General features: G+C 47.0%; 1 protein-coding gene across 1 annotated transcript in view; it reads left to right on the top strand.

Annotated features, from left to right (window-relative positions):
• The window catches only part of LOC109427418 (protein misato), a 40,278-nt gene extending 15,017 nt beyond the window's left edge, over window positions 1–25,261 (top strand). The window contains exon 2 of the mRNA XM_019702959.3: window positions 24,997–25,261. Within this exon, the coding sequence (XP_019558504.2) occupies window positions 24,997–25,205 (209 nt within the window). The 3' untranslated portion in view covers window positions 25,206–25,261. The remainder of the gene's footprint in view (window positions 1–24,996) is intronic.
• The last annotated feature ends 21 nt before the right edge of the window (window positions 25,262–25,282 follow it).

Below are 25,282 nucleotides of genomic sequence, written 5' to 3'. Positions count from 1 at the left end.
GACTACTGCCTGTTGTGCAGACTTGCAGTTGTTCACCACCACCACCTCCGTCTTTGTGTTGTGCGCGTGTCAGTTGCCTTGACCTCATCCAGCCTTCCACTATGTCTATCGCATGCGCTGCTGTCAATTCCACCTCTTCAACCGACTCACCGTATACCACAAGGGTAATGTCGTCAGCAAAGCCAACGAACTTTACTCCCGGTGGTAGCGCTAGCCTCAATACGCCGTCGTATGCCGCGTTCCACAGTACCGGGCCCAAGATTGATCCTTGTGGCACCCCTGCGGCTTGCCCTGCGGTGACATTGTGCTGTTTTTTGCCCTCCTCAGTGTCGTAAATCAACACCCTGTTCTGGAAGTAGCTTTCCAGAATTCGCCTTAGGCTAACCGGGACTCCTAAGCGAAGTATGGCGCTCTCTATGGCGGCCCTGCTAACACTATTTGTTCCGGCATAGTAGCGCCCCTCGTACGAATGTCGTATTATTTTCTGCAGTGTTTACTATTGTTAGTTTATTATTTTTGTTGGGGTACCACCCTATTCGCCTTCGCTCCCGGCTGTCACCCGACAGCGAGCCCGAGAGATGACACCCAACCGGGTGCTTTGTGTTAACGTCATCAGTGCAATTGGCCTCCTAAAGTGAGGTTAAGTTTTGTGAAATCCCATTTCGTATTTTAGTGATTGAGTCGTTTCAGATAAAATTTAATGTGGGATCGGGGTAGAAAAATCCATTTTATCGATAAATTTATCAAAAAATTAATGATTAAACTGATGGGGAACTGGTATTTCCCTTTCAAACTTCCAAATTTTCACGACATAACCTCAACTTTTAATCGCCAATTGTATCACTACACGCCGGTCGCACATTTTTAATACGTTTATTGTTTCTCGTTATTATAGTTAATAAAAGTATATTTGTTTGTTACGTAATTCTACTCGGCTTAATCACACATCGTAACAAAGTGGCGACGAGTCGGTAAAAAGTCGTGCCGGTTGTTTTTCTCGCGAAAATCGCAATCAAAAAGTCGGGTCGAGTGTGTCTTTTGTGTTCGCCATGCCAGGTCCATTGCCACCCCCCGGTGCAGCAGCGCTTGCAGCTGGCTCCAATGCGGACCAACCGTTTAAGGAAACCATTTTGCAGCTGCTGAACAATCAACATACGTTGATGACCCGCATGGCAGAACAAATGGCGAGCATTCAGGGAAACGTCCAGAACGCCAATCGGAACGAGTTGGTGCTAGATTCCCTCGCGAGCAATATCACCGAGTTCGCTTACGACCTGGAAAAGGGATGCTCGTTCGACGCTTGGTTCTCCAGGTATGCGGATTTATTCGAAAAAGACGCCTCCAAGCTGGACGACGACGCAAAGGTACGACTGCTGCTCCGCAAACTCAACCCCGCCGCACACGAAAGGTACACTTCGTTCATTCTCCCCAAGCTCTCGAAGGAATTTTCCTTCGACGAAACGGTTGCCAAATTACAAACCATTTTTGGTAGCCCCGTTTCGACCTTCCATCGCCGGTACCAGTGCCTGCAGACGGCGAAGGATGAGAACGAAGATTTCATCTCCTACTCCTGCAAAGTCAACCGCGCTTGTGTCGATTTCAAGCTGCAGGAGCTCAAAGAAGACCAGTTTAAGTGCCTGATTTTTGTGTGCGGGTTGAAGTCACCCCAGGGATGCTGACATTCGGATGCGCCTGCTTTCGAAAATCAACGAGACGCAGGACATAACGCTGGAAAAGGTAGTGGAGGAGTGCAAGAGTTTGATAAACTTGAAGAAGGACACCGTACTCATCGGGAGTCAATCTGCCTCCACCTCCGGTGCTGCTGCAACGCATGCTGTTCGAGCGAATTCTCCCAACGGCAACCGCCGTAAGAAGGACAAGTTTGGTGGCAACAAATCCGACACGCCTAAAACACCGTGTTGGTCATGCGGCGGCATGCATTTCTCCAGCCAGTGCAGCTTCAAGAACCACAAATGCCGTGATTGTGGCCGAACCGGCCATAAGGAAGGCTATTGTTTCTGTTTCGCATCCAAGCCAAGCTCCAAGAAGAACAAGGGGAAGCAGCAAAACAAACACCACGCAGCCAAAATCGTGACCGTGAAAAATGTGAACCGCAGCCGGCGGTACGTGGAGACAGCGATCAACGGGGTTCCAGTCGACTTGCAGCTGGACTCAGGCTCGGACATAACGATCATCTCCAGGCAGAACTGGATCAAAGTCGGAGCGCCCCAAACGTCTCCCCCCGATTGTCAAGTGCAGACCGCATCTGGCGACAGATTGGGCATCGAGTCCATGTTTCGAGCATCGTACACCATCGGCGGAACGCAAAAGGAAGGTAACTGTTACGTTTGTTGTGCTGACCTTTCTCTGAATGTTTTAGGCTCAGACCTCATGGATGAGTTTGGGCTCTGGGACGTTCCGTTTTCGTCGTTCTGCAAACTGGTCGGCAGCTCGCAACCAAGCCAGCAGGTGCTCGAAATGAAGGAGAATTTCCCCGATGTGTTCACCAACCGTATGGGATTGTGCACCAAAACACAGGTGCATCTCACGCTCAAGCCGGACGTCCAGCCAGTGTTCAAACCGAAGCGGCCAGTTTCCTACAACATGGAGGCCGTTGTTGACGACGAGCTGAAGCGGCTGGAAGATTCTGGCATCATCACTCCAGTCACCTATGCGGATTGGGCCGCACCAATTGTCGTCGTTCGCAAGCCCGATCGCACCGTTCGCATTTGCGCGGACTTCTCCACCGGGCTAAACAGTGCACTTGAATCAAACAACTATCCACTCCCACTCCCAGAGGATATTTTCAACCGGATGGCGCATTGCACGATGTTCAGCCACATAGATCTGTCGGACGCGTATCTTCAGGTTGAGGTCGACGAGGAAAGCAAGAAACTTCTCACCATCAACACCCACAAGGGGCTCTACCGCTTCAACCGGCTTTCCCCCGGTGTCAAGAGCGCCCCTGGCGCTTTCCAACAGGTTATGGATGCCATGCTGAGTGGTATCCCGTGCACCTGTCCGTACCTCGACGACATCCTGATCGGTGGACGAACCGCCGAAGAGCACAAGCGGAACTTGTACCTTGTTCTACAGCGCCTACAAGAGTACGGGTTTACAGTCAAGCTCGAGAAGTGCCGTTTCTTCATGCGCCAAGTAAAGTACCTAGGACAGCTTCTGGATTCGGAGGGCACCCGCCCTGATCCGGACAAGGTGAAGGCAATCATCAACATGCCTCCGCCTCACGATGTTTCCACACTTCGATCATACCTAGGTGCGGTAAACTATTATGGCAAGTACATACGAGAAATGCGCACCTTACGCCAACCGCTGGACGAGCTACTCAAGGAGGGTTCCAGCTTCCAATGGTCCGATGCTTGCCAACGTTCTTTCGACCGTTTTAAGGAAATTCTCCAATCGCCGCTCATGCTGACGCACTACAACCCTCGCCTAGAGATTGTCGTGTCCGCAGATGCGTCGAATGTGGGCATCGGCGCCCGCATTGCACACCGATTTCCCGACGGACAAGAGAAGGCCATCTACCACGCATCCCGAAGCTTGACGCCCGCCGAATCTCGTTACAGCCAGATAGAGAAGGAAGCTTTAGGTCTGGTGTATGCAGTCACAAAGTTCCACAGGATGATCTACGGAAGGCAGTTTGTTCTCCAAACCGATCACAAACCGCTCTTAGCGATTTTCGGTTCCAAGCGTGGTATCCCACCATACACCGCCAACCGCCTGCAGAGGTGGGCCCTCACCATGCTCCTGTATGACTTCCGGATCGAGTACGTCTCCACAGACCACTTCGGGCACGCAGACATCCTCTCTCGTTTAATCAACTCACACGTTAAGCCAGACGAGGATTTCATCATTGCCTCGATTGAGGTCGAAACAGTCATCTGCAACGTCGTCTGTCAATCCATCGAGCATCTCCCGATCTCGTACAAGACGATAGCCGCCGAGACCAGCCAGGATCGGACATTGCAGAAAGTTATGGAGTACGTGCAAAAAGGTTGGCCAAGCGATGCAAAATCTCTCTCCGGAACACCGGAGGTTCAGCAGTTCTTTGCGCGTCGTGACTCGCTGTACGTAGCTCAGAAAGTCCTGACGTACAGTGACCGGATTGTGGTGCCGAAGAAATTGCAGCAGAAAGTCCTTGAGCAACTGCACAGAGGACATCCTGGTATCGATCGCATGAGGTCATTATCTAGAAATTTCGTTTATTGGCCCAACATCGATGATCAAATCACCGCTTTAGTACGTTCTTGCCAGGAATGTGCCTCGGTCGCAAAAACTGATACCAAAACGAAGCTCGAGTCGTGGCCAATTCCCGAAAAACCTTGGCAAAGAGTACACGCAGATTTCGCTGGACCCATCAACGACACGTACTTCCTGCTAATGGTGGACTCGTATTCGAAATGGCCGGAAATCATTACGACCAAGCGCATTACCACCGCTGCGACAATTTCCAGTCTTCGAAAAATCTTTGGGAGATTCGGAATGCCGGAAGTTCTGGTGACCGACAATGGGCCGCAGCTAACCAGCGACGTCTTCGAAGAGTTCTGTGAAGCAAATGGAATTATGCACCTCAAGACAGCACCGTTTCACCCCCAAAGCAACGGCCAGGCGGAACGCTTCGTCGATACGTTTAAAAGGACAGTCAGGAAAATCCAAGCGGGAGGGGAAGACCTGGACGAAGCACTCGACATCTTCCTTACCTGCTACCGATCAACTCCTTGCAGAAGTGCACCTGGTGGGAAATCGCCCGCTGAAATCCTGATCGGTCGTCCGCTGCGCACGTCTCTGGAACTCCTTCGTCCACCCAGTAAGTTCACCAAGGCTACCAACAGCAAGCAAGATCGACAGTTCAACGAAAAGCATGGTGCCAAAGAGAAGAACTTCGAAGTGCAAGACAAGGTGTACGCCCAAGTGCACCAAGGCAACAACTGGAGCTGGGTCGCCGGAGAAATCGTGGAACGTGTCGGCCGAGTGATGTACAACGTGTGGCTTCCGGAGCGGCAACGCCTGATCCGCTCTCACAGTAACCAACTGCGGAAATGCTACAATGACGTCAACGAAGTACCGAACCAAGTTGAACCGTCCATCCCTTTGGACATACTGCTGGGCGCTTGGGGTCTCAATCAACCTGAAGACTCCCATGCATCCAGTGTAGAACCGCCACCTGCAGAACCGGAAGGATTCAACGACATGCAACGAGAGTTCCTGCGAGAGCTGTTCGAATCAACGAATCAACCACGTCGACCTCGGGTACCAGCTAGAGCAATCGACCCGGATGAAGCGCTCCTGCGTCGCTCCTCGAGAAAGCGGCATACACCGGTGCGCTACGAACCGTACCAGCTCTACTAAAAGGGGAGGTGTTGGGGTACCACCCTATTCGCCTTCGCTCCCGGCTGTCACCCGACAGCGAGCCCGAGAGATGACACCCAACCGGGTGCTTTGTGTTAACGTCATCAGTGCAATTGTATCACTTCACGCCGGTCGCACATTTTTAATACGTTTATTGTTTCTCGTTATTATAGTTAATAAAAGTATATTTGTTTGTTACGTAATTCTACTCGGCTTAATCACACATCGTAACAATTTTCACTGGGACTAAAAAAGCGCAGCAACCCGCTAGAAAGAAAATAATTACCTAGTTTAGTTTGTAGATCGTCATCAACGCAATAAAACGTTTTGTATCGCTTTTCCGAAGTCGCGTGCGAGTTTTTTATTTCCGGAAAATCCGCAGTCCAAGGTCAAATCAAGTGGAATCCTACAGTCCATTCCATGTCGAAACATTTGGACTTTCGATCCGAATAATGTCGGACCTGCAAAGGCTAATTACCCGCCGGAACGCCGTGATGATTCAGGCGCGTGGAGAGCTTTAAGTCGCAGACGCTGTCAAGGAGTGAAGTCCCTTCCTAAGTGAGGTTAGGGATCGACTGAACCAGCTGAAGCATCTTGCTGCAAGCTTTCGGGAGACACAAGGATCGATCGAGGAGAAGCAGGAGAACCCCGATACCATCGCATCCGTCCACAACGTACGCGAGGAGTTCTTCGGAATGTTCTACCGAGCCAAAGACGTTTTCGAAGATTACTTGGACGAATTCGACGTGGGATCATCGGTGAGCCAGCGTACAGCTGTCGAATCGAGCGACTGGAAAGAGCCATTGCATCTGCTCATCGGGACGCAGCGGAAGCTTCTGCTGGATCGATCAAGCAAGGACCACGAAAACCGTCGAAAATCTTGCACAGCTGTCGAATATTTAGTGCACCTCTCGATGGAAGTCAGATGCTGAATCCTGGAGAAACTGGACAAGGAGACGCGAGCAAGCTGGTCACAAGAAGTGGTCGATACCAAAAATCCCACCTTCGAAGGTTTGTTGGAGTTTCTCAAGAAGCGTTGTAAGGTGCTGGAAACGTGTTCGGCAATTTCGAAGAAACCATTGAATTAACCGAAAAAGGAAGCGGCCAAACCGGTAGCAGAGAAGCTGAAGATGCTGCATACAACAGTGGACAAAAAGTGCGCGAAGTGCTCTAGTGAGCACAATACGTATCAGTGTGAAGACTTTAAAAACATGAGTGTGAAGGACAGCCGAGAAAGTGCAAAAGGCCAGACTTTGTTTTAACTGCCTACGACCCTCACGTTCTGTAAAACCGTGCTCGTCGAAACCGGATTGCTGCAATAGAGAGTGTAAACAGCGCCACCACACGCTGCTGTGTCCGATGGTGAAGAAGCCTGATCAAGCGGTGGCGAAGAAACAGGAAGAACATCACGAAGTACGTGCATAGGAAGAAGGTGTCGTGGTGTCGTCGTTGCGTTGACAGCCGGAATGGAACAAGGCGACAAGAAATCCATTTTGTTGCTACCTACGACGGCAGTGAAAGGTGGTGGATTCAATTTGGCAAGGGTGCTGATCGATTCTGGATCGCAGGCATCACTAGTGATCGAAGCCTGTGTCCGGAAGCTGAAACTGCCGCGGTAAACGGAATACTCGTGGTTAACGGCCAGCAGGAAGTGGGAACAACGCGTGGTTTGGATACCATTCGTCTAGCATCATGGTTCAACGACGTCGTAGTTTTGACCACCAATGCTTGGGAAACTAATCACCTAAATCCCTTCTCAGCATTTTGACACTGTCAATATGAAGCATTTGGATGATCTGGGAGATCTTGCCGACCCGGAGTTCAACCGACTGGGTGCTATAGATATCATTCTAGGTGCAGACGTTTTTCTTGCCCTTCTGGAAGGGAGACTAGTCAAGAACGAAAGCGACCAAACGGTGGCCCAACGGACGATCTTGGGGTAGATCGTCGCCGGACAATACGACGCGTCGGAAGTTATCCCCAACAACCACGCCGTCGTCAATCTGCATGTTGACATCGATCTGAACCGAACCTTGCAGAAAATTTGAGAGCAGGAGGAGATTTCCAAAGCATCATCGCTTACTCCTTCTGAGCAGCAGATCACTGAACGCTTTAGTTCGACTCTGCAACGGGACGAAAGAGGACGCTTCATTGTCAGACTACCCTTTGATGATTCGAAGCAAGCGTTGTAGCCACGAAACGTCGAAAACTATCGAGCGACGATTCTGACTGGATTCCGAGTTCAAGCGCCAGTACATTTTTTTCATGCGCGAGTATCTAGAACTTGGCCGCATGGAAGAAGATCCGGCCGAGCAGATACTAAAGGATAGCAAAGAGTGCTATTATCTGCCACACCATGCGGTGATCAAATCCGATAGTTTGACCACCAAGCTACGCGTCGTATTTGACGCTTCTTGTGCGTCATCATCAGGGGTCTCACTGAACGACAAGCTACTAGCAAGGCCCAACAACAACGCTGATCTTTTCGCTGTAGCATTGCGGTTCCGTTCTCATCGAGCCTTTTGTGCGGATGTGGTCAAAATGTACCGCCAGGTATTGGTGCACCCGGCGGACCGCGATTACCAACGTGTCGTCTTTCGTGAAAGAACCAGACCAGCCTCTGAAGCATTACCGACTCTGTATTGTTACCTACGGTACGAAGACAGTGCCATATTTTTCAATCGAGTCCATGAGAGATGCTGCCAAACCATTTGAAGCAGTTTGTCCTAAAGCGGTTGAAGCAATCAAGTTCGATTTCTACGTCGATGATTTCTTGTCAGGCGTCGATGACGAGGTGGAAGCAAGTCAGCAAGTGGCCGAAACCCTTTCGTAGTGGTCGTCAAACAATGAGAGTCTTCTGCCACGTAACGACGAACACGGAGCTTCACCCATTCCAGTGAAAATGTTGAACGAAAACGAAAAAGTGAAAGCCCTCGGTATCAACTGGTACCCATCCGACGATGAATACGGGTTCAAGGTCAACTTTTCTCCGTCCCGCATTAATACGAAGCGCCAGATGATTTCGGAATCAGCAAAGCTCTTTGACCCATTCGGCTGGCTGGCTCCAGTAACAGCCAATAAGATCAAGATTCTCTATCAATACTTGTGGCTCTTTGATGTTGATTGGGACGATCCTTTGCCAGCCATCGTCGAAGGTGAATGGCAAGCAGTGAAGCGAAGCTTGTCTCAACTTGAAGCTATTAGAATTCCACGATGCATCTTCCCTTGTCGTGGTCGGATTCAACTTCATGGTTTCTGCGAGGCCTCCGTGCAGGCTTACGGAGCGGTAGCGTAGACCACCGATGACAAGGGCAACGTGTCGGTGGTTCTGGTTGCCGCCAAATCACGAGTAGCACCGATTAAGCAAATTTCGCTGCCCCGCCTGGAGCTCAACGGTGCACATCTGCTCACGGATCTGATGCGCAAAATCACCGAAGCTCTACCACACGTGGAAGTCGACCATTGGGCGTGGACTGACTCGAGTATTGTTCTCCATTGGTTGGCGTCCCATCCTCGGAACTTTTGTGGCCAATAGAACTGCTGCCATAATGGAATATCTGCCATGAAGCTGTTGGCACCACGTTTCTAGCCAGGACAACCCCACTGATTTGGCATTACGCGGTCTAAAGCCGACCGAGTTGGTTGGCAATCGGTTGTGATTCCTAGGAACACCGTGGTTGAAGAAAGAAAAATCGGAATGGAATCAGGATCCGCCCCTCGAGGCGGTCGATGATGGTGTACTGGAAATCAAAAGTGTCAAGTCTCTACATACCACAACGACAAGGGCAGCAACTAGCTTCGAGATTGAGAAGCAACTGATCACCAAGACCAAATGTTACAGCTCATTCGCCCTCGCTTATTGTCTTGTGTCCTTGTGTGCAACGTGTCATCCACCACTTCAAATCCTATGTACGCAATCAACCCATCGACGATCGACGCACTGGTGAGGCTACACCGGATGAACTGCATCGAGCCAAGATTCAACTTCTGCAAGTAGCACAGCACGGCGAGTATGGTCAAGAGGTAGAACTTCTACGGAAGGGTAAGTCTTTGCAACCCAAACACATTCTTTCTCCGTTGCATCCCTTTCTGGACGTTGATGTGGGCGGCCGTCTGCAAAACTCGTCTGCAAACCATACGATATGATGCACATCATTTTGCCACCAAGGCATCGAGTTACGGAGCTACTAGTGCGTGATCTACACCTGCGGGACCTACATGCTGGGTATCGGCTCTTCTGACATCAACACTTCGTCATCAGTACTGGATAATTGGCAGCCAAACGGTCGTTCGCAAGGTAGCACACAAGGCTGCACACGATGCGTACGTCTCAAGCGAAAAACGGTTGGACAGCTGATGGGCAGTCTACCGCCGGCTAGAGTGCTGGCCACCTGAGCATTTTCACATGTTGGCGTGGACTATGCTGGCCCTGTTATGCTGAAGGCAGCGTGCGTTGGAGGAGTGAAAACCACCAAAGATATGATGGGCAACGTACGACTCACCAGGTGAATATCGGGGCGGGCGGGGTTCTCAAAAACTTCCTATCAACCCGGTGGTACTTCGACGGGCAGCAACTCAGCGACGACGGAATGGGCACTAGCAGAATATCAATGCTGCATCCACAATCGAGGGGCCGCGCACATGTGTGTAGCACGAGAACTTTTAGGCACTTATCTTCGGTGATTATTGGATAACTCCTTCGTAACGTGCACTTATTCACGCGAAACACCTTTGGCGACCGGCGGGTAATCAACTAACGGGCAATCTAACAACCGGAATTACTAAAAATCGGAATTTTCGGGACTGGCGATGCGAATGACTTGCAACCACGTTTACTGTATAATAAACTTGTATTGAATGGCAAAATAAAAAACAGATCGGATGGCAATGTAGAAACAATGGTTTGCATATCTATAGCTATATATATATAGTGCACTACGGTGGAGATGCGAGAGAATCGTTGTTAGGCCGGTTCATGTTGAACAAATAGTTGGGAAAGGATGGAAGTTCAAATTAATTGTATTTTAAATACTACACATCATTACCGGCCACCTTTGAAAACTGTTTTCAAACAAACGTAGGAGAAATTCACATATTCGGGTTTTGAAAGCAACAAAACTATCCTAGACTTAACTAAATACTCAGTTCTCAGTAGCACATTCCAAGGGACATATTTTTGATACGGCTCTCTTCAGGATTCCGGAGGATGTGCGAAGGGTGGCTACACGGGTCACACCATCCGGACCAGGGTGTGTCTCGAGGACGCGGGCCAACGGCCAGCGTGCTGGTGCGAGAGATTCATCCTTCAAGATGACGATGTCGCCGTCGTTGATCTGGTAGCGCTTTGGGTTAGCGCAGTACTGTTGATTCAGCTGCTTCAAATATTCATTTCGCCATCTGTGCCAGAAGTTCTGCGAGTACTTTTGGAGCTTCTCGTATTGGTTGAGTCGGTTCAGCGGTATGGTTCGTACGTCGGTTTCGGGGAGTGGACGAATCATGTTCCGCACGAGGAAATGTGCAGGGGTTAAAGCTCCAAGGTCGTTTGGATCACTAGAAAGCGGCAGTAGCGGGCGGGAATTCATACATCCTTCTATTTTGACCAACACTGTCGTTAATTCTTCGAAGGACAGCAAGGAAGAACCAAGTTGACGAACCAGATGAATCATGGCCACCTTTACGGCGGCCTCCCACAATCCACCAAAATTGGGGGCGCGTGGAGGGATCAAATGCCACTGGATGCTATCTTCGGCGAGGCGCTTGCGTATTTGGTCGCTTTCGGGTCCAGGCTGCAGCATCTGGTACACCTTGTGAAGAGAGTTTTTGGCCCCAACGAAATTTGTAGCGTTGTCGGAGTACAGATGCTGAGGTTTGTTCCTTCTCCATACAAAGCGGTCGAGAGCCATCAAGAACGCAGACGTGCTCAAGTCACTGACGAGCTCGAGATGAACTGCCTTTGTGCTCAGGCATACAAAAACGCAGATGTAGGATTTGCGGGCTGCAGCTCTGCGATGAACGGGTTTCAAAAAAACGGGACCACAATAATCAACCCCTGTGCAGACAAAGGCTTCATTTGCGGTGACTCGGGCAATCGGCAATTGACCGATCGGTTGTTGAATTGGCTGCGGGTTCGCTCTACTGCACTCGTAACAACTCCGAATAGCACTCCGAACGGCTTTCCGGCCATTTAGTGGCCAGAACTCATCACGGACGACCGAGAGGGTCATCTGAATTCCACCATGGACTAGCTTACGATGGTAGTACTTGAGCATGAGACGGGAAAATGGATGAAATCCAGGGAGCACGATCTGGTGCTTAACGTCGTAGGGTGCGTCAGCTAGCTGTAACCGGCCACCAACACGGATAAGTCCATCAGCGTCTAGGAATGGGTTCAGCAAGCGAAGTGGCGACTTACTGGACACCATGAATCCTTTCTTCAGGCGCTGTAGATCATCGGGAAACGCCTCAGATTGAACGAGATGAACCAGGGCTGTCCTGGCACGATGAAGCTCGGCAACGGAAAGCACACAGCTGGAGTTCCGTTTCTGCTTGTAACGGGCATGGTGGCAAAACGAAAGCAGAATCCGATTACGTTGAGAAGCGTTTGGTACGATGAGAACCTTTCGAACAACGGGTTGGATTGAAGAATCTGGGCGGTCAGAATAGCTTTCTTTTTCAGCTCCAGTTCCTCAACGTTGAATTTGCTCTCTGTGGCGCTTTGTGAGGGCCACGTTGATTCCTCTTGACCCAACCACTGGGGATCGGACTTCCACAGCTCACTGTTGATCAGCTCTTCGACGGCAACACCACGGGAGATCATATCGGCTGGGTTCTCTTTCCCAGCAACATGTTGCCATTTCGAGCCAGCGGTAATAGCTTGAATTTCTGCGATCCGATTCGCTACGAACGTCTTCCACGTCCGTGGGGGGGCTTTCATCCACTGTAGAACGATTGTTGAGTCAGACCAAAAAAAACTTCCAGCAAACTTCATACCAAGCGATCCAACAACTTTCTCATATAGGCGAGAGCCAAGAAGAGCGGCGCACAGCTCCAGACGCGGGATGCTCAGTGGTTTTAGTGGAGCCACTTTGGACTTTGAGGCCAGAAGACTCACTTGCACTTGCCCATCGCTGGTAACGGAGCGAACGTAGATACAAGCCCCATACGCGACTTCAGATGAATCCGCAAAACAATGAAGCTCCGCAGACTTAAAACCGGCGGCAAAGGCGAATCTTTCGATGCGAAAGTTGGATAGGAGGGGAAGCTGTTCACAAAATCGGGCCCATTTGCGCTGGATGTCTGGAGAAACTTCGTCGTCCCAGCCCAACGTCAAAAGCCAGAGGCTCTGCATGAGGATTTTGGCCTGTACTACGACGGGAGAAATCAGGCCAAGCGGGTCGTAAAGCTGAGCTATCGTAGAGAGGATGGTGCGCTTGGTCGACGATTCATTCTTTAATGCGACGGAGACGTCGAAGCGGAAAATATCTGCCTCAGGTTCCCACCGTATTCCGAGCGTTTTAATGCTTTCTTCAGGGTCGAACTTTAAAGACGATTGCATCCCGAGTAACTCGGGAGGTAGGCCAGCCAGAACTGGGAGGGAATTGGAGCACCACTTTCGGAAACGGAAACCACCCTTTTGCAGAAGACTATCCAGTTCTTCACGGAGTTCGATAGCTTCTTCGATGCTGTTGTGACCGGAGATTAGATCGTCCACGTACACGTTTTTCTTGATAGCGGTGCTTGCCTTCGGGAACGGGGAGCCTTCATCCTCAACGAGCTGCAAAAGTGTTCTGGTGGCGAGGAAGGAGGACGGCGCAAGACCGTAGGTGACAGTTGTTAACTCGTACGTCTGGATCGGTTCTGAACTGTCGAAACGCCACAAAATTCTCTGGAGAGGGCGATCCGCTGAATTCATCGAGACTTGGCGATACATTTTCTCGATATCTGCAACCAGCGCTATCGGAAACTTTCGAAATCGGAGGATGAGACTCAGGAGTTCATCCTGTACAACTGGGCCGACGAGAAGGGAATCGTTGAGGGAGTATCCGGAACTTGTCTTGGCGGAGCCGTCGAATACCACTCTCACCTTCGTGGTGCTGCTCGATTCCTTCAGTACGGGGTGGTGCGGGAGATAAAAAACGTTGGAACTACAATCTTCATCATCGGGAACTGGAGTCATGTGGCCGAGAGCAATGTATTCCCGAAGAAAATCGTGATACTGGATCGTCATACTTTCATCCTTCGCCAATCTTTGCTCCAACCACTTCAGCCTTCGAGTAGCGGTCAGCTTGGACGATCCAATCATTTGATCGTGTTCGGGGTGTTTTGGCATTCGGACAACGTAACGACCGGTCGAGTCACGGGAGACTGTCTCACGGTAATAGTCCTCGCACTGCTGCTCATCAACGGAATAGATGGACCCATTTAGCTCCTCGATGCGCCAAAATCGTTCAAGCTGTTCACCGAGGGAGGCAACTGTCGCCACATGACAAGTTACCATGGGATGCTTACCCAACTCTTCTGAATTCTCGAATTTGCCGGCAACTATCCAGCCAAATACTGTCTCAACCAGTAGAGGACCTTGGTCAGCCAGGCGGAATCGACCATCTCGGAGGAAAGAATAGAAGTGGGCAGCCCCGATGATCATGTCGACTTTTCTGCACGTGTTGAAATCGGGGTCGGCGAGGAGAAGGTTTTCGGGAATGTGCCACCGCGAGGTGGAGAACGAGATCGAAGGCGTTTCACTGGTGATTCTTCGTAGAACCAGGAATTCCAAAGGCTCGGAGAACTTCGACACTCTGGAACGGATTTCAGCTCGGACTTCGTGCTTAGCGTTGGTAACCGTACTGTCTACCCCCGCTATCGGAACGTTGACGATTTTGCGAGGAAGATGGAGCAGCTGGCACAGCCGCTCGCTGATTGCGTTTGGCTGGGATCCTGTATCCAAGAGGGCACGGGCTAGATGCTCCTGGCCATACACATCGACGACAATGAGCACCACCGTGGTCAATAAAACGCTGGCGTTGGACGACTTCACAGTGGAGACGACCTCTGGTGTTGGGACTGCGGCAACAGCTGTTACCACACTGGATGGACCTGGCAAAGGATTTCCAGCTCCTGATTCGGGAGCGGACTTCTCCATCTCAGCAGGTCCGGGATGAATCATCGAGTGATGGCGTCTTGAACAGTGCTTGCAGCTGAACTTCGAACGGCAGTTGCGAGCAAAGTGGTCACTGCGGAAACAGTTACTGCAAAGCCTCTTCTCCGTTACCACTTTCATTCTGCCTTGTGGATCTAGACCGTTGAAGATGGAGCAATCGAAAATCGAATGCTTCTGCTTCTCGCATGCGGGGCACATAGGGAAGGACTTCGACGAAACTTCGGTGGCGGCGTTCGAGCTTAGTCTGGGCTGGCTGGGCTTTTTCTGAGCTGACGGGTGGCTAGGTGGCTTGGAAGGGAAGTTTTGTGGGCGATTGATCAGAATGGTCTCAAGTATGCGGGCGCGCTTTTGCAAAAACTCGACCATCTTGTCATACGTTGGGTGGGCATCCGTCGCGATAGACTCCTCCCAAGCGGTTATTATGTCTGAAAATGAAGTCTCACTATATAACTCCCGGGGTATGTGACGAGGTTGGTAGAATAAGAATAGATGTTTCTGCGTTGACGTTCCAAACACGAAAGAGGACGAGTCCTCAGTTTATTCCTCTTTTATGCTATTCACATTTTGGCACTTCTAATTGTTAAGGTTGGTATTGCTCACTGTCATTAGACAGTAGCTCAAATTCGAATATAACAACTTCTTGCCCTTTTAAGAAAGAATACACAAAAATACAAATTAAGAAAAGTTACAAATGTTCGATAGCTGATATGTCAGCAAGGTCTTTCTAATTCTAGATCAACAATTCAGAAAGTTCCATAAGGAACCGATCTTACTCTTATACTAAATGACTCCTAATCTTCAGTAAACAAAATCATCACTTAAATTCGGCCGACGTGCCCTCTTGGATCGCCTTGGTGGTTCGTTCGATGGATCCGCCTTACGTTTTCGTCTTCTTCGATCTTCCTCAATGGAATTTCCCGTTGTCCGATTATCAGACCCGTTATCCACTCCTTCCGTTGTACAACGCTCAATAATCGCCTCTGCCATTTGGCCAGATCTGTTGAACGATACCACAACGTTGGGACGTGCCGACTGAATGCCATTATTGATCATCCTCAGTTGTACGCGATGTGCGGTAGTTACCACGCTTCCAATTTGAATCTGGAAAATATTTTTAGAATATTTTTTTAGAAATATTGCTTTGATCCATTTGGCAGTGTTATTAGAGTTATGATTCTTGTACCACACCTCCTCTCCTGAAGTCAGATTTTCCAACAAATCCTTTTCGGTTTTTTGCAAACCAATAGTTTTCGATCTGTTAGTATCATCATACCGTGGTGTAGACAAGTTATTCTCAAAGAGTTTCTTAGGATTAATTAAATCTAAAATTGTTTTCGGTTCATAATTAAAAATTTTATGCGATGGAAAAGTACCATCCTCTGCCAAACAATTGTTTCGATAGTTAAAAAGGAATAAATTAATTTGATCTTCTAAATGCAAACCCTTCATTTCAGGTTCCAATAAGAATTTTTTTAAAACGTCCTTCACAGTTCTTACCGACCTTTCCGCCTGTCCATTGCTTGGTGGATTGTACGGTGGGCTTTTGAGCACTACAACTCCCTGGTTCTTTAAAAAATTTACAAAATTAAAAGCATTGAACGGTGGGCCGCCGTCAGATACCAGAACATCTGGGAGACCAAATCGGGCGAAATAAGCCACTAACTTCCTAAGAACCTTCTCACAATCCGACCCATCTTTCATCCACTCAACCTCTAACCATTTAGAATAACTATCAACTATCAGTAAAAACGTAGACTGGCGGAAATGAAAAAAATCAATGTGGATTCGGCTGAAAGGCTTTATAGTAGGTATCCATTTAGAGTCAATTTTTTGCTTAGGAACAATGGCCATGCTGTTACAAATATCACACAAACGGACGTATTTCTCGATATCAACATTAATCCCAAACCAATATACGGTCCGACGTGCCAATTGTTTCATTCTAACCATTCCTGCATGATTAGCATGAAGGAGTTTCAGTATGCTAAGTTGCAATTTTTGTGGTATGACCACCCTATCTTGAAACATTAAACAATCGTCCACAATTTCCAAGTCGTGCTGATTCGTATAAACATTTTTGTAATGGTTTTCAATTTTTGATGGCCACCCATTTTGCAAAAATTGCATAATTTCCAATAGGAATTTATCCCGTTTTGTTTCTAAAGCTATACTCTTATTATCAATTGGCAACTCATTTCCAAAATTAATGCTTCTAACAAGCTCGTATTCCTTTGGGACTTCCTGTTCTAAAGGGAAACGCGAACAAAAATCCGCATTCCCTAATTGTCGAGATGGTCTATATTTTATTTCAAAATCGTAAATTGATACCTCCAAAATGAGCCGTTGTAACCTTGTCACATATATGGAATTTTTCCCATCCTTCCCAAAAATACCCAACAATGGTTTGTGATCTGTATATACCACGAAGCTTTGGCCATACAGATACTTATGGAATTTTTTTATAGTACACACCAGCGCCAAAGCCTCCAAATGAAGGATAGGGTATTTCTTCTGACTATCGTTCAACGAGAAGGATGTGAAACAAATTGGTCTCTCAACTCCCCCTGTGACATGGGCAATCACCCCTCCTAAGCCGTAACTAGATGCATCGGACATTACCACTATAGGCTTTCTTGGGTCATAAAACTCAAGGAAACTAGTGGCTAACAGTGAGTTCTTTGCAGACTCAAATGCTTTGCTACAATTTTCATCCCAAATAAACTTAACGTCTTTCTTAAGTAAATTATACAGAAAAAACAGTTTTGAAGACAGATTTGGGATGAACTTATGGTAATAATTGATTAACCCCAAGAATGATTTGAGCTCCGATTCATTCTTAGGAGGTTTAGCATTACGAATGGTAGCAATTTTATCCGCACATGGTAACAAACCGTTCTCACTGATAACATGTCCAAGATATGGCAACTCTTCTACAAAAAACTTGCATTTTTCTAAATTTACCTTTATATTGGCTTTAGCCAATCTCTCTAAAACCAAACAAAGTTTCCTTTTGCAGTCTTCTAAATTAATTCCGGCAATAAGCACGTCGTCTAAATAACATGACACATTTTCAATGCCCTCCAACACTTGGTCCATTACTTTTTGGAAAATGGAGGCGCTCGATGAGGCACCTTGGGGTAGCCTGTTATACGTGTAAAGTCCCTTGATTGTATTGATAACGGTTATTTTCCTCGATCTTTCCGTCAGAGCTAATTGGGTGTAGGCACCCTCCAAATCTAAGGCACAAAATACCTTGCAACCTGCTAACTTGGCAAAAATATCCTGCGCCGCCGGCAATGGATACGTGTTGGGAATGATTAGCTTGTTTATTGAGACTTTACAGTCAATAACCAGTCTAATTTCATTATTTTTCTTTACAACTACTATAACCGGGGATGCCCACTCACTCGTCTGCACAGGGGTAATTACTTTCTCCCTCTCCAGTTTTTCCAAATAATCTAAAACTTTCTCCCTCATACGGTAGGGAACGTCATAAGCTTTTCTAAAAATCGGGATATCATGTTTTAAAACTAAATCTGCCTCGAAACCAATTATTGGTGTAGAAAAATCTTTGATAAATACCTTAGCATATTTGTTTTTGACATCGTCAGTTAAAGCAGATTGATTTTCATTTAAATTATTAATCATGAGCGAATTTGTAAACGAGTTTCTCCAGTTTGGGTAGTATACATCTAACCAACTTCTTCCAAAAAGTGGAATAAAATTGTAATCGCAATTCAATACCAAAAGTTTTAGTTGTTCAGTCTTTTGACCAACTTTAATTGAAACAGTTGTTTCCCCCTCAATGCTTAGTTTCGCTCCATTAACCACTACCAATTGTTTGTCGCATCTCCTTAAAGGGTTAGTGAAAGTATTGAAGTATTGCTTCTTTCCCATAACCGAAACCGACGAGCCACAATCGACTTCCATTTGGACCGGTCTACCTTCTATTTTTACATTAATTAAACATGGATCGCTTATCTTGTTAATGGAACCTACATGCATACACTGTAAATAGTTTTGATCGTCACCTGAATTGTATCCATCACTTTCGTCGTCCGAGTCGCGAGTTGTCATTCTTCCCATCAGCTCATTCAGGTTTTCGTCGACACTGGGTCTTGTACTAGGTCCTTCTTTGGGGTCATCCTCATCAATAGAATGAACACGGTGATTTAGCAAATTTTTCAACGCATAACATTTGCGCTTGATGTGCCCTCTCATATTACAAAAATCGCAAATCATATTGGCGTACTTGGATTTATTATTCCGCGGCGTCCTCAGTAGTCCACCTCTGCTGGATGAATCGATCCTTCCGGTTCCTCGCGGAGTAGATCTGAACCCTAACCTATCTTTAACCGAGCCTCTGTTCAAGTTTCTTGCAGCTTGATAAGTCAAAGCTAATTTATCGTAACTCGTTCTACGGCCCTGATGACCTGGAGTATGAAGAGCTCCCACTTGGCTTATCTCGGTATCGGTATTCAAGGACACGGCATTATTGGTTGCTATCTCCCAGGTTGCAACTACTTTCTCAACTGTTTCCAAAGTGGGGTTATCTTCATTTAAAAGCCGTTGTTGCAAACTTTTGTCCCGTACCCCTGCTACAATGCGATCTCTAATGGCGGAGTTTTTAAAATTCTCGAAACCGCAAAACTCCGCAAGTAGCTTGACCGCAAGGATGAAGTCCTCTACTGACTCGTTGGGCAATTGAACTCTATTGTTGAATTTAACACGCTGAATGAAATCGGTCTCGGTTTTGTCCAACCTAGATTTTAATTTCCTGATCATCTCATCATAAGAGACCTGAGTAAGCTCGGTGTTTGGAAACAATAGTTTCAATTCCGTAAAAACGGTTGGTCCACTCATCGTAATGAAATACGCCTTGTAATTTTCTTTTTCGACCTTGTTCATTGAGAAAAAATAGGTCAAACGTTCAACCCAGTCCGAAAACTTTCCGCCCCGGCGGTATGGCTCGATGGTAAACGCCATGTTGGATTGAGCCATTATTCTATTGTATTATAAAGGATAAAACAATAGTTTTTGTCAACTAACAATGGTATACTTTACAAAATGGATCACTCTCAACGCCCAAAATGTTGAATAGAAATGGAATTAAAAAACACTCACCAATTACTTTGGGGTCACCTTGCGACACGTAGTATGCGCTACACCAGCTAGCTACCTTGTATGGCACCACAGGACCGATGCTTTTTGATCAATTCCTTCGGATGACGCTACCAGATGAAGTCCAGAAAGACACAACCAAATCCACTCGTACAGTACGTACACCCTTTCGTCGAGACAAACTCGCTCTAGCCTTAGCGAAAACTTTGTACGGTACCTACTTGGTCCACCGTAGGCTCACCTCACTTAAACTGTTGAATATCTAATTGAATAAAAATAGAAAACACAACGTTTAGCACAAATAATAACCACAGTTTCTTTTGTCGTTCTATTAGCATTAATTGCGTGGCCGATGGTGACCTTGACTTTTCAATGTCAATTGGACAATAGAAAAGTAATTTAAAGGCAGCACAATTGCACCACTGTGCGGGGGCAAAATTACGTTTCACAATGGGATTTCCACTATGCTTTATTTGCCTTTAAAGAATATTGCACGCGATAAAAAAAAAAATATCACTTCACCCCTGACGCTACCGACTGTAACCTTTTGTTGCGTCCACTATCGGGTTTAGTCTATTAAATTCACTTGTTTCGCACAATGAAGCACAAACGATCTTTTCACGTGGATTTCTCCTCGCAGCCACTATTATGTCTGAAAATGAAGTCTCACTATATAACTCCCGGGGTATGTGACGAGGTTGGTAGAATAAGAATAGATGTTTCTGCGTTGACGTTCCAAACACGAAAGAGGACGAGTCCTCAGTTTATTCCTCTTTTATGCTATTCACATTTTGGCACTTCTAATTGTTAAGGTTGGTATTGCTCACTGTCATTAGACAGTAGCTCAAATTCGAATATAACAGCGGTGAGTGACGCATCATCCAGCTTGTCCTCCAGCAATTCGATGAGGATTGAGCTGAACTGGTCAACGGGTTCGCCTAGTTGTTCGAGGACCTTCGTATGCCGCTGAAATTCATCAACGATTTTATGCAGGGCTTCGACGTTGTTGTTCGGGATCTTGGGGTGCTTCAACAAGGCTCGAATATGCTTCTTGCGGAGAATGGCCTTGTTTGAGTAGCGGTTCACCAACGTATCCCAAGCGACGGCGTAGTTATTCGCTGTGATTGTGATGGATTGGATCAGTCTGGCCGCTTCTCCCTTCAAGGCTGCTCGGAGATAGTGGAATTTCTGGACCTGGGAGATCTCCGTCGACGAGTGGATCATCGACATGAAAGTGTCGTGAAACGTCAGCCAATTGTTGAAATCTCCGTCGAATTCTGGCAGCGAAATCGTCGGCAGCTTCACATTGGCCAAAGTAGGTTGAGCAGCAGGGGCAGCGGGGGCAACAGCGGCAGCGGGGTTTGGCGGGGGTGGTACCTTCGACGATAATCCAGCCTTTACACGAAAATAGAGCTCCTCCACAGTTCCGCGTAGCTCCAAATTCTTCTGGACGAATTCTTCGGAGTCATCCATCTCCTCGTACTCTTCTTGGACGATTTCGAATGCGCACCAAACCTTCTCTAAGCGCTCCAAGCGATGGGGAACTTCGTGTTGGTGTTGATCGGGATCGTAGTTCTTGACGAATGCGTCCAATCGCTTCAGCGCCTCGAGGACGTTCTTCCGTTTCGTCTCTTTCGACTTCAACCGCTTCTCGTCCGGCATCCTTCCCGCTTATTCCAACGCAGTAGGGCTGAAACGGTCAGAAAGGACCCAGGAAGTACCGCAAACGGAGGAATAATGCGATTGGAATGGTACTCACCTGGTACCTCCAATCTCAGGAGGCCTTGTATTTAATCGAAAATCTGCGATGGGACGGACGGACAGAACTTCAGAACAGTCACTCGGTAGGCCAGGGATCCGCACACTAAAACGGTCAAAACAGACCCAGAAGTACCGCAAGTGGTGGGTTAATCGATTGGAAAGGTACTAACCTGGTACCTCCAATCTCAGGAGGCCTTGAATTTTATAGTTACTGGATCTCACAGCAACTTCCACAGTAGAAACTTTGGACCAGTCTACTCCACAATTAATGCGACGGGAAAGCCTCACAGCGGCTCGTTCGAGGTTACGTTGTGTGGTCGGGGACGGGGAAACCAGTATCCTGGTCACGGCACCAAATGATGGGCAACGTACGACTCACCAGCAGAGATGGCATACACCTCAGAGCGCTAAGTGAGAAGATAAAAAAATACACATTACACACAGCCTGCATGATGAGAAAGAGTGCGTGTGTAGAATTAGGGGATTCTGGGGTAATACGCACCACTTAAGGAAGATGCGTTCAAATGCATATAAAAAAGCAATAATTTATTGGTTTAATGCATGCATTCATTGCATATACTTTCATTCTAAGAGAAACCAAACAAAATTTCAGCCTTAATACAGTTCAACTCTTGAAAATAACGTTTTTTGTAAAGACCAACATTACGGCTTCGTATGTTTATGCGGGGCAGTATGCACCCTTGCTCGGGGTAAAATGCACTACAACAATGCGGCAGGATGCACTCAAACAAAGGGGCAAGACGCACCACAACATTGAGGCAAGATGCACCGTCGAGTTTAGAAATCTTTTTACTTCTTAGACAAAATGCATGTTTTATAAGGTTTTAAGACAAACAATAGCTCAATTTTGTTTGCGATTACTTACAGAGCACTCATAGATATTATTACAGCTTGTTTTCTATAGGTGCGTTTTGCCCCAACCAATGGAGTGCATATTGCCCCAATCAATAGCAAAAAATAAAATAGTTTAAAACATATAATTTACGTAGACTACTGCTTAAGTTATTTTTCCTATGCTTAGCATTGCCCTCAATGAACTGAACAAACACAACAGCATTAGATGTTTGGCCGGTTTTCGCCATCAAATCATTCGACAAACGATCGGGAAAATTACATCAGAATCGTGCTTTTCAATTTTATTCATTTTTCTCACTAATTACGTAACGCAGATATGTAAAATTTTCCAGATGCTCATTTATTAAGACGTTCTATTAGACTGATAAGGTTTCAAATCTCTGAAACCGATAATCCCTGAATAACAAAGGGGGTGCGTTTTGCCTCGACAGTGCGTATTACCCCAGATGCCCCTATCTTCTGCGTGGTTCGACTGCACGCGCTCGGCATCGTTGTCGCATTGCGCACGACGGTGAGCGCAGGAAAGCAAGAGAAAGTACAGTCCAACACACAGCTCACATCACAGCGTTGCGCTACTCTGTACTGCCGAGAGCCTACAACTTGCAGCTCAGTCAGCGCAGCTGTGTAGCACATTCCTAGAAATGAGCAAAGCTCACGCAGAAGAAGCTTGAGCTCTGCGACGTCTCGCGCAGCTGGTGTGGCAACTTACACATTCGCACTCTCACGCAAAGTTTTGCGGCTGAGCGATGTGTGTTTGTTGCCGGTCCACATTCGTAGCAAAAGAGAGCGGCGCTCATTTTATTGAAGATGTGTACGCAGAGCTGTTTATCAGTGTATCTATGCCATCTCTGCTCACCAGGTGAATATCGGGGCGGGCGGGGTTCTCAAAAACTTCCTATCAACCCGGTGGTACTTCGACGGGCAGCAACTCAGCGACGACGGAATGGGCACTAGCAGAATATCAATGCTGCATCCACAATCGAGGGGCCGCGCACATGTGTGTAGCACGAGAACTTTTAGGCACTTATCTTCGGTGATTATTGGATAACTCCTTCGTAACGTGCACTTATTCACGCGAAACACCTTTGGCGACCGGCGGGTAATCAACTAACGGGCAATCTAACAACCGGAATTACTAAAAATCGGAATTTTCGGGACTGGCGATGCGAATGACTTGCAACCACGTTTACTGTATAATAAACTTGTATTGAATGGCAAAATAAAAAACAGATCGGATGGCAATGTAGAAACAATGGTTTGCATATCTATAGCTATATATATATAGTGCACTACGGTGGAGATGCGAGAGAATCGTTGTTAGACCGGTTCATGTTGAACAAATAGTTGGGAAAGGATGGAAGTTCAAATTAATTGTATTTTAAATACTACACATCAAAAAATCAAAAAAATACGGCTCTCTTCAGGATTCCGGAGGATGTACGAAGGGTGGCCACACCAGCACGCTGCCGTTGGCCCGCGTCCTCGAGACACACCCTGGTCCGGATGGCGTTGCTCGTGTGGCCACCCTTCGTACATCCTCCGGAATCCTGAAGAGAGCCGTATCGAAGATATGCCCGTTAGAGTGTGCCTTCGAAGACTAATAAGATAAGTAGACTATAATTTGCTACATGATTTTGTGAACTCATTTTGATTGATTTGAAACTTGCTTTTCAAAGGTGGTCGGTAATGATAGGAATTAAACTTACTTTCAATCCTCAATGCCCTTATGAACCAACCCGCTCCAAATAAAACGAACTTTGTCAGTTCTCTTGTGTAATGATAGGAATTAAACTTACTTTCAGGTTACATCGCGGTTTTTGTGTGCCTATCGACCCGTGCGATCCACCTGGAAGTGGCAAGTGACCTTTTATCCGATACTTTCCTCGGAGCTCTGAAGCGCTTCATATCACGATTCATATCCTGTGGAGATCCGATCGGACAACGGGACCAACTTCGATATGATTTTTTTTTAAATGTTGACACATGAATAGCGAACACCTAAAAAAATGGTTGAAATCGGTTGAGAACTGTTTCCGCAATCGTAGTCACCGCATCGACGTTTTTGGAAAAAAAAAAGTTTCAAGTGTGCACTATACGCCCATAAAGGAGCGAGGCGCAAAACGCTATATCTTTGCTGTTACTGCTTGGATCTCTATGAAAATTTGCATTCTTAAGAACCCATACTTTAAGATAAAATAATTTAAAAAACGATTTTGTGCTCGACCTCAACATATATAACCTCAGTGTGAGAGTTGGTTTGTTCCCGTCCTCTCCCGCCTCTATCCCTGCAGATTTCGACTTGCGGCATGAGGTCCGTTGTTGAGAATGGCTATTCCGAAGGTTTCTGTATTAGTTACTCCAGTATTAGTACCCACTGGTATAGTACATTTCCATTCAGGATGGTGGCCGTTGACGTCCCACATGATCAGGATTGGTGTATATAGATTTTAGATTAGGTCTACGAGTTTTGGTTTGAAATCCGGAATATTTCCATAGGTTTAACGTTTTCTCCCGGTGTGAAAAAAACTACAAAAAATGTTTCCAACAATTTTCCGTTCTAATAATCTCAGCTTATACGTCCTTCTTTTGGAGGAGCCAAGATTACAATTTAGCTTGCCCAGCTAGCTGTCGGTTAGTCTTGAGGCCGATCCCAACACTATTCAATAGAAGATATTGTTCGATATTTACGAGTTTATCATTTTCTCACTTTACAGAAGTAATTTCTACTCCCACGCTGGCGGTGATACAATCGTCCGGCGACCTGGCGGACAGTTTGGACAGCCTGCACCGAGAGGTAAGTCGAATCAAAATTGCGAAACTTTCCCGCTTCGCCGAGAGCGGCCTAGAACAGGAGGACTACAAGGAAAGCCTGGAGCGACTGTTGGACTTCAAGGAGAAGTACGACGACAATTATGAACTTTAGTGAGTTTTATTTCGTAACACATAAAAAATACTAAAACAGAGAACTAACATAACTAGCGAGGGCAGATTTTATCGTTT

Source organism: Aedes albopictus, chromosome 1 (genome assembly GCF_035046485.1).
Source record: "Aedes albopictus strain Foshan chromosome 1, AalbF5, whole genome shotgun sequence".
NCBI classification, from domain to species: Eukaryota; Metazoa; Arthropoda; class Insecta; order Diptera; family Culicidae; genus Aedes; species Aedes albopictus.
The sequence above is the reverse complement of the archived record's forward strand: the minus strand, read 5'-3'. Positions and strand labels throughout refer to the sequence as shown.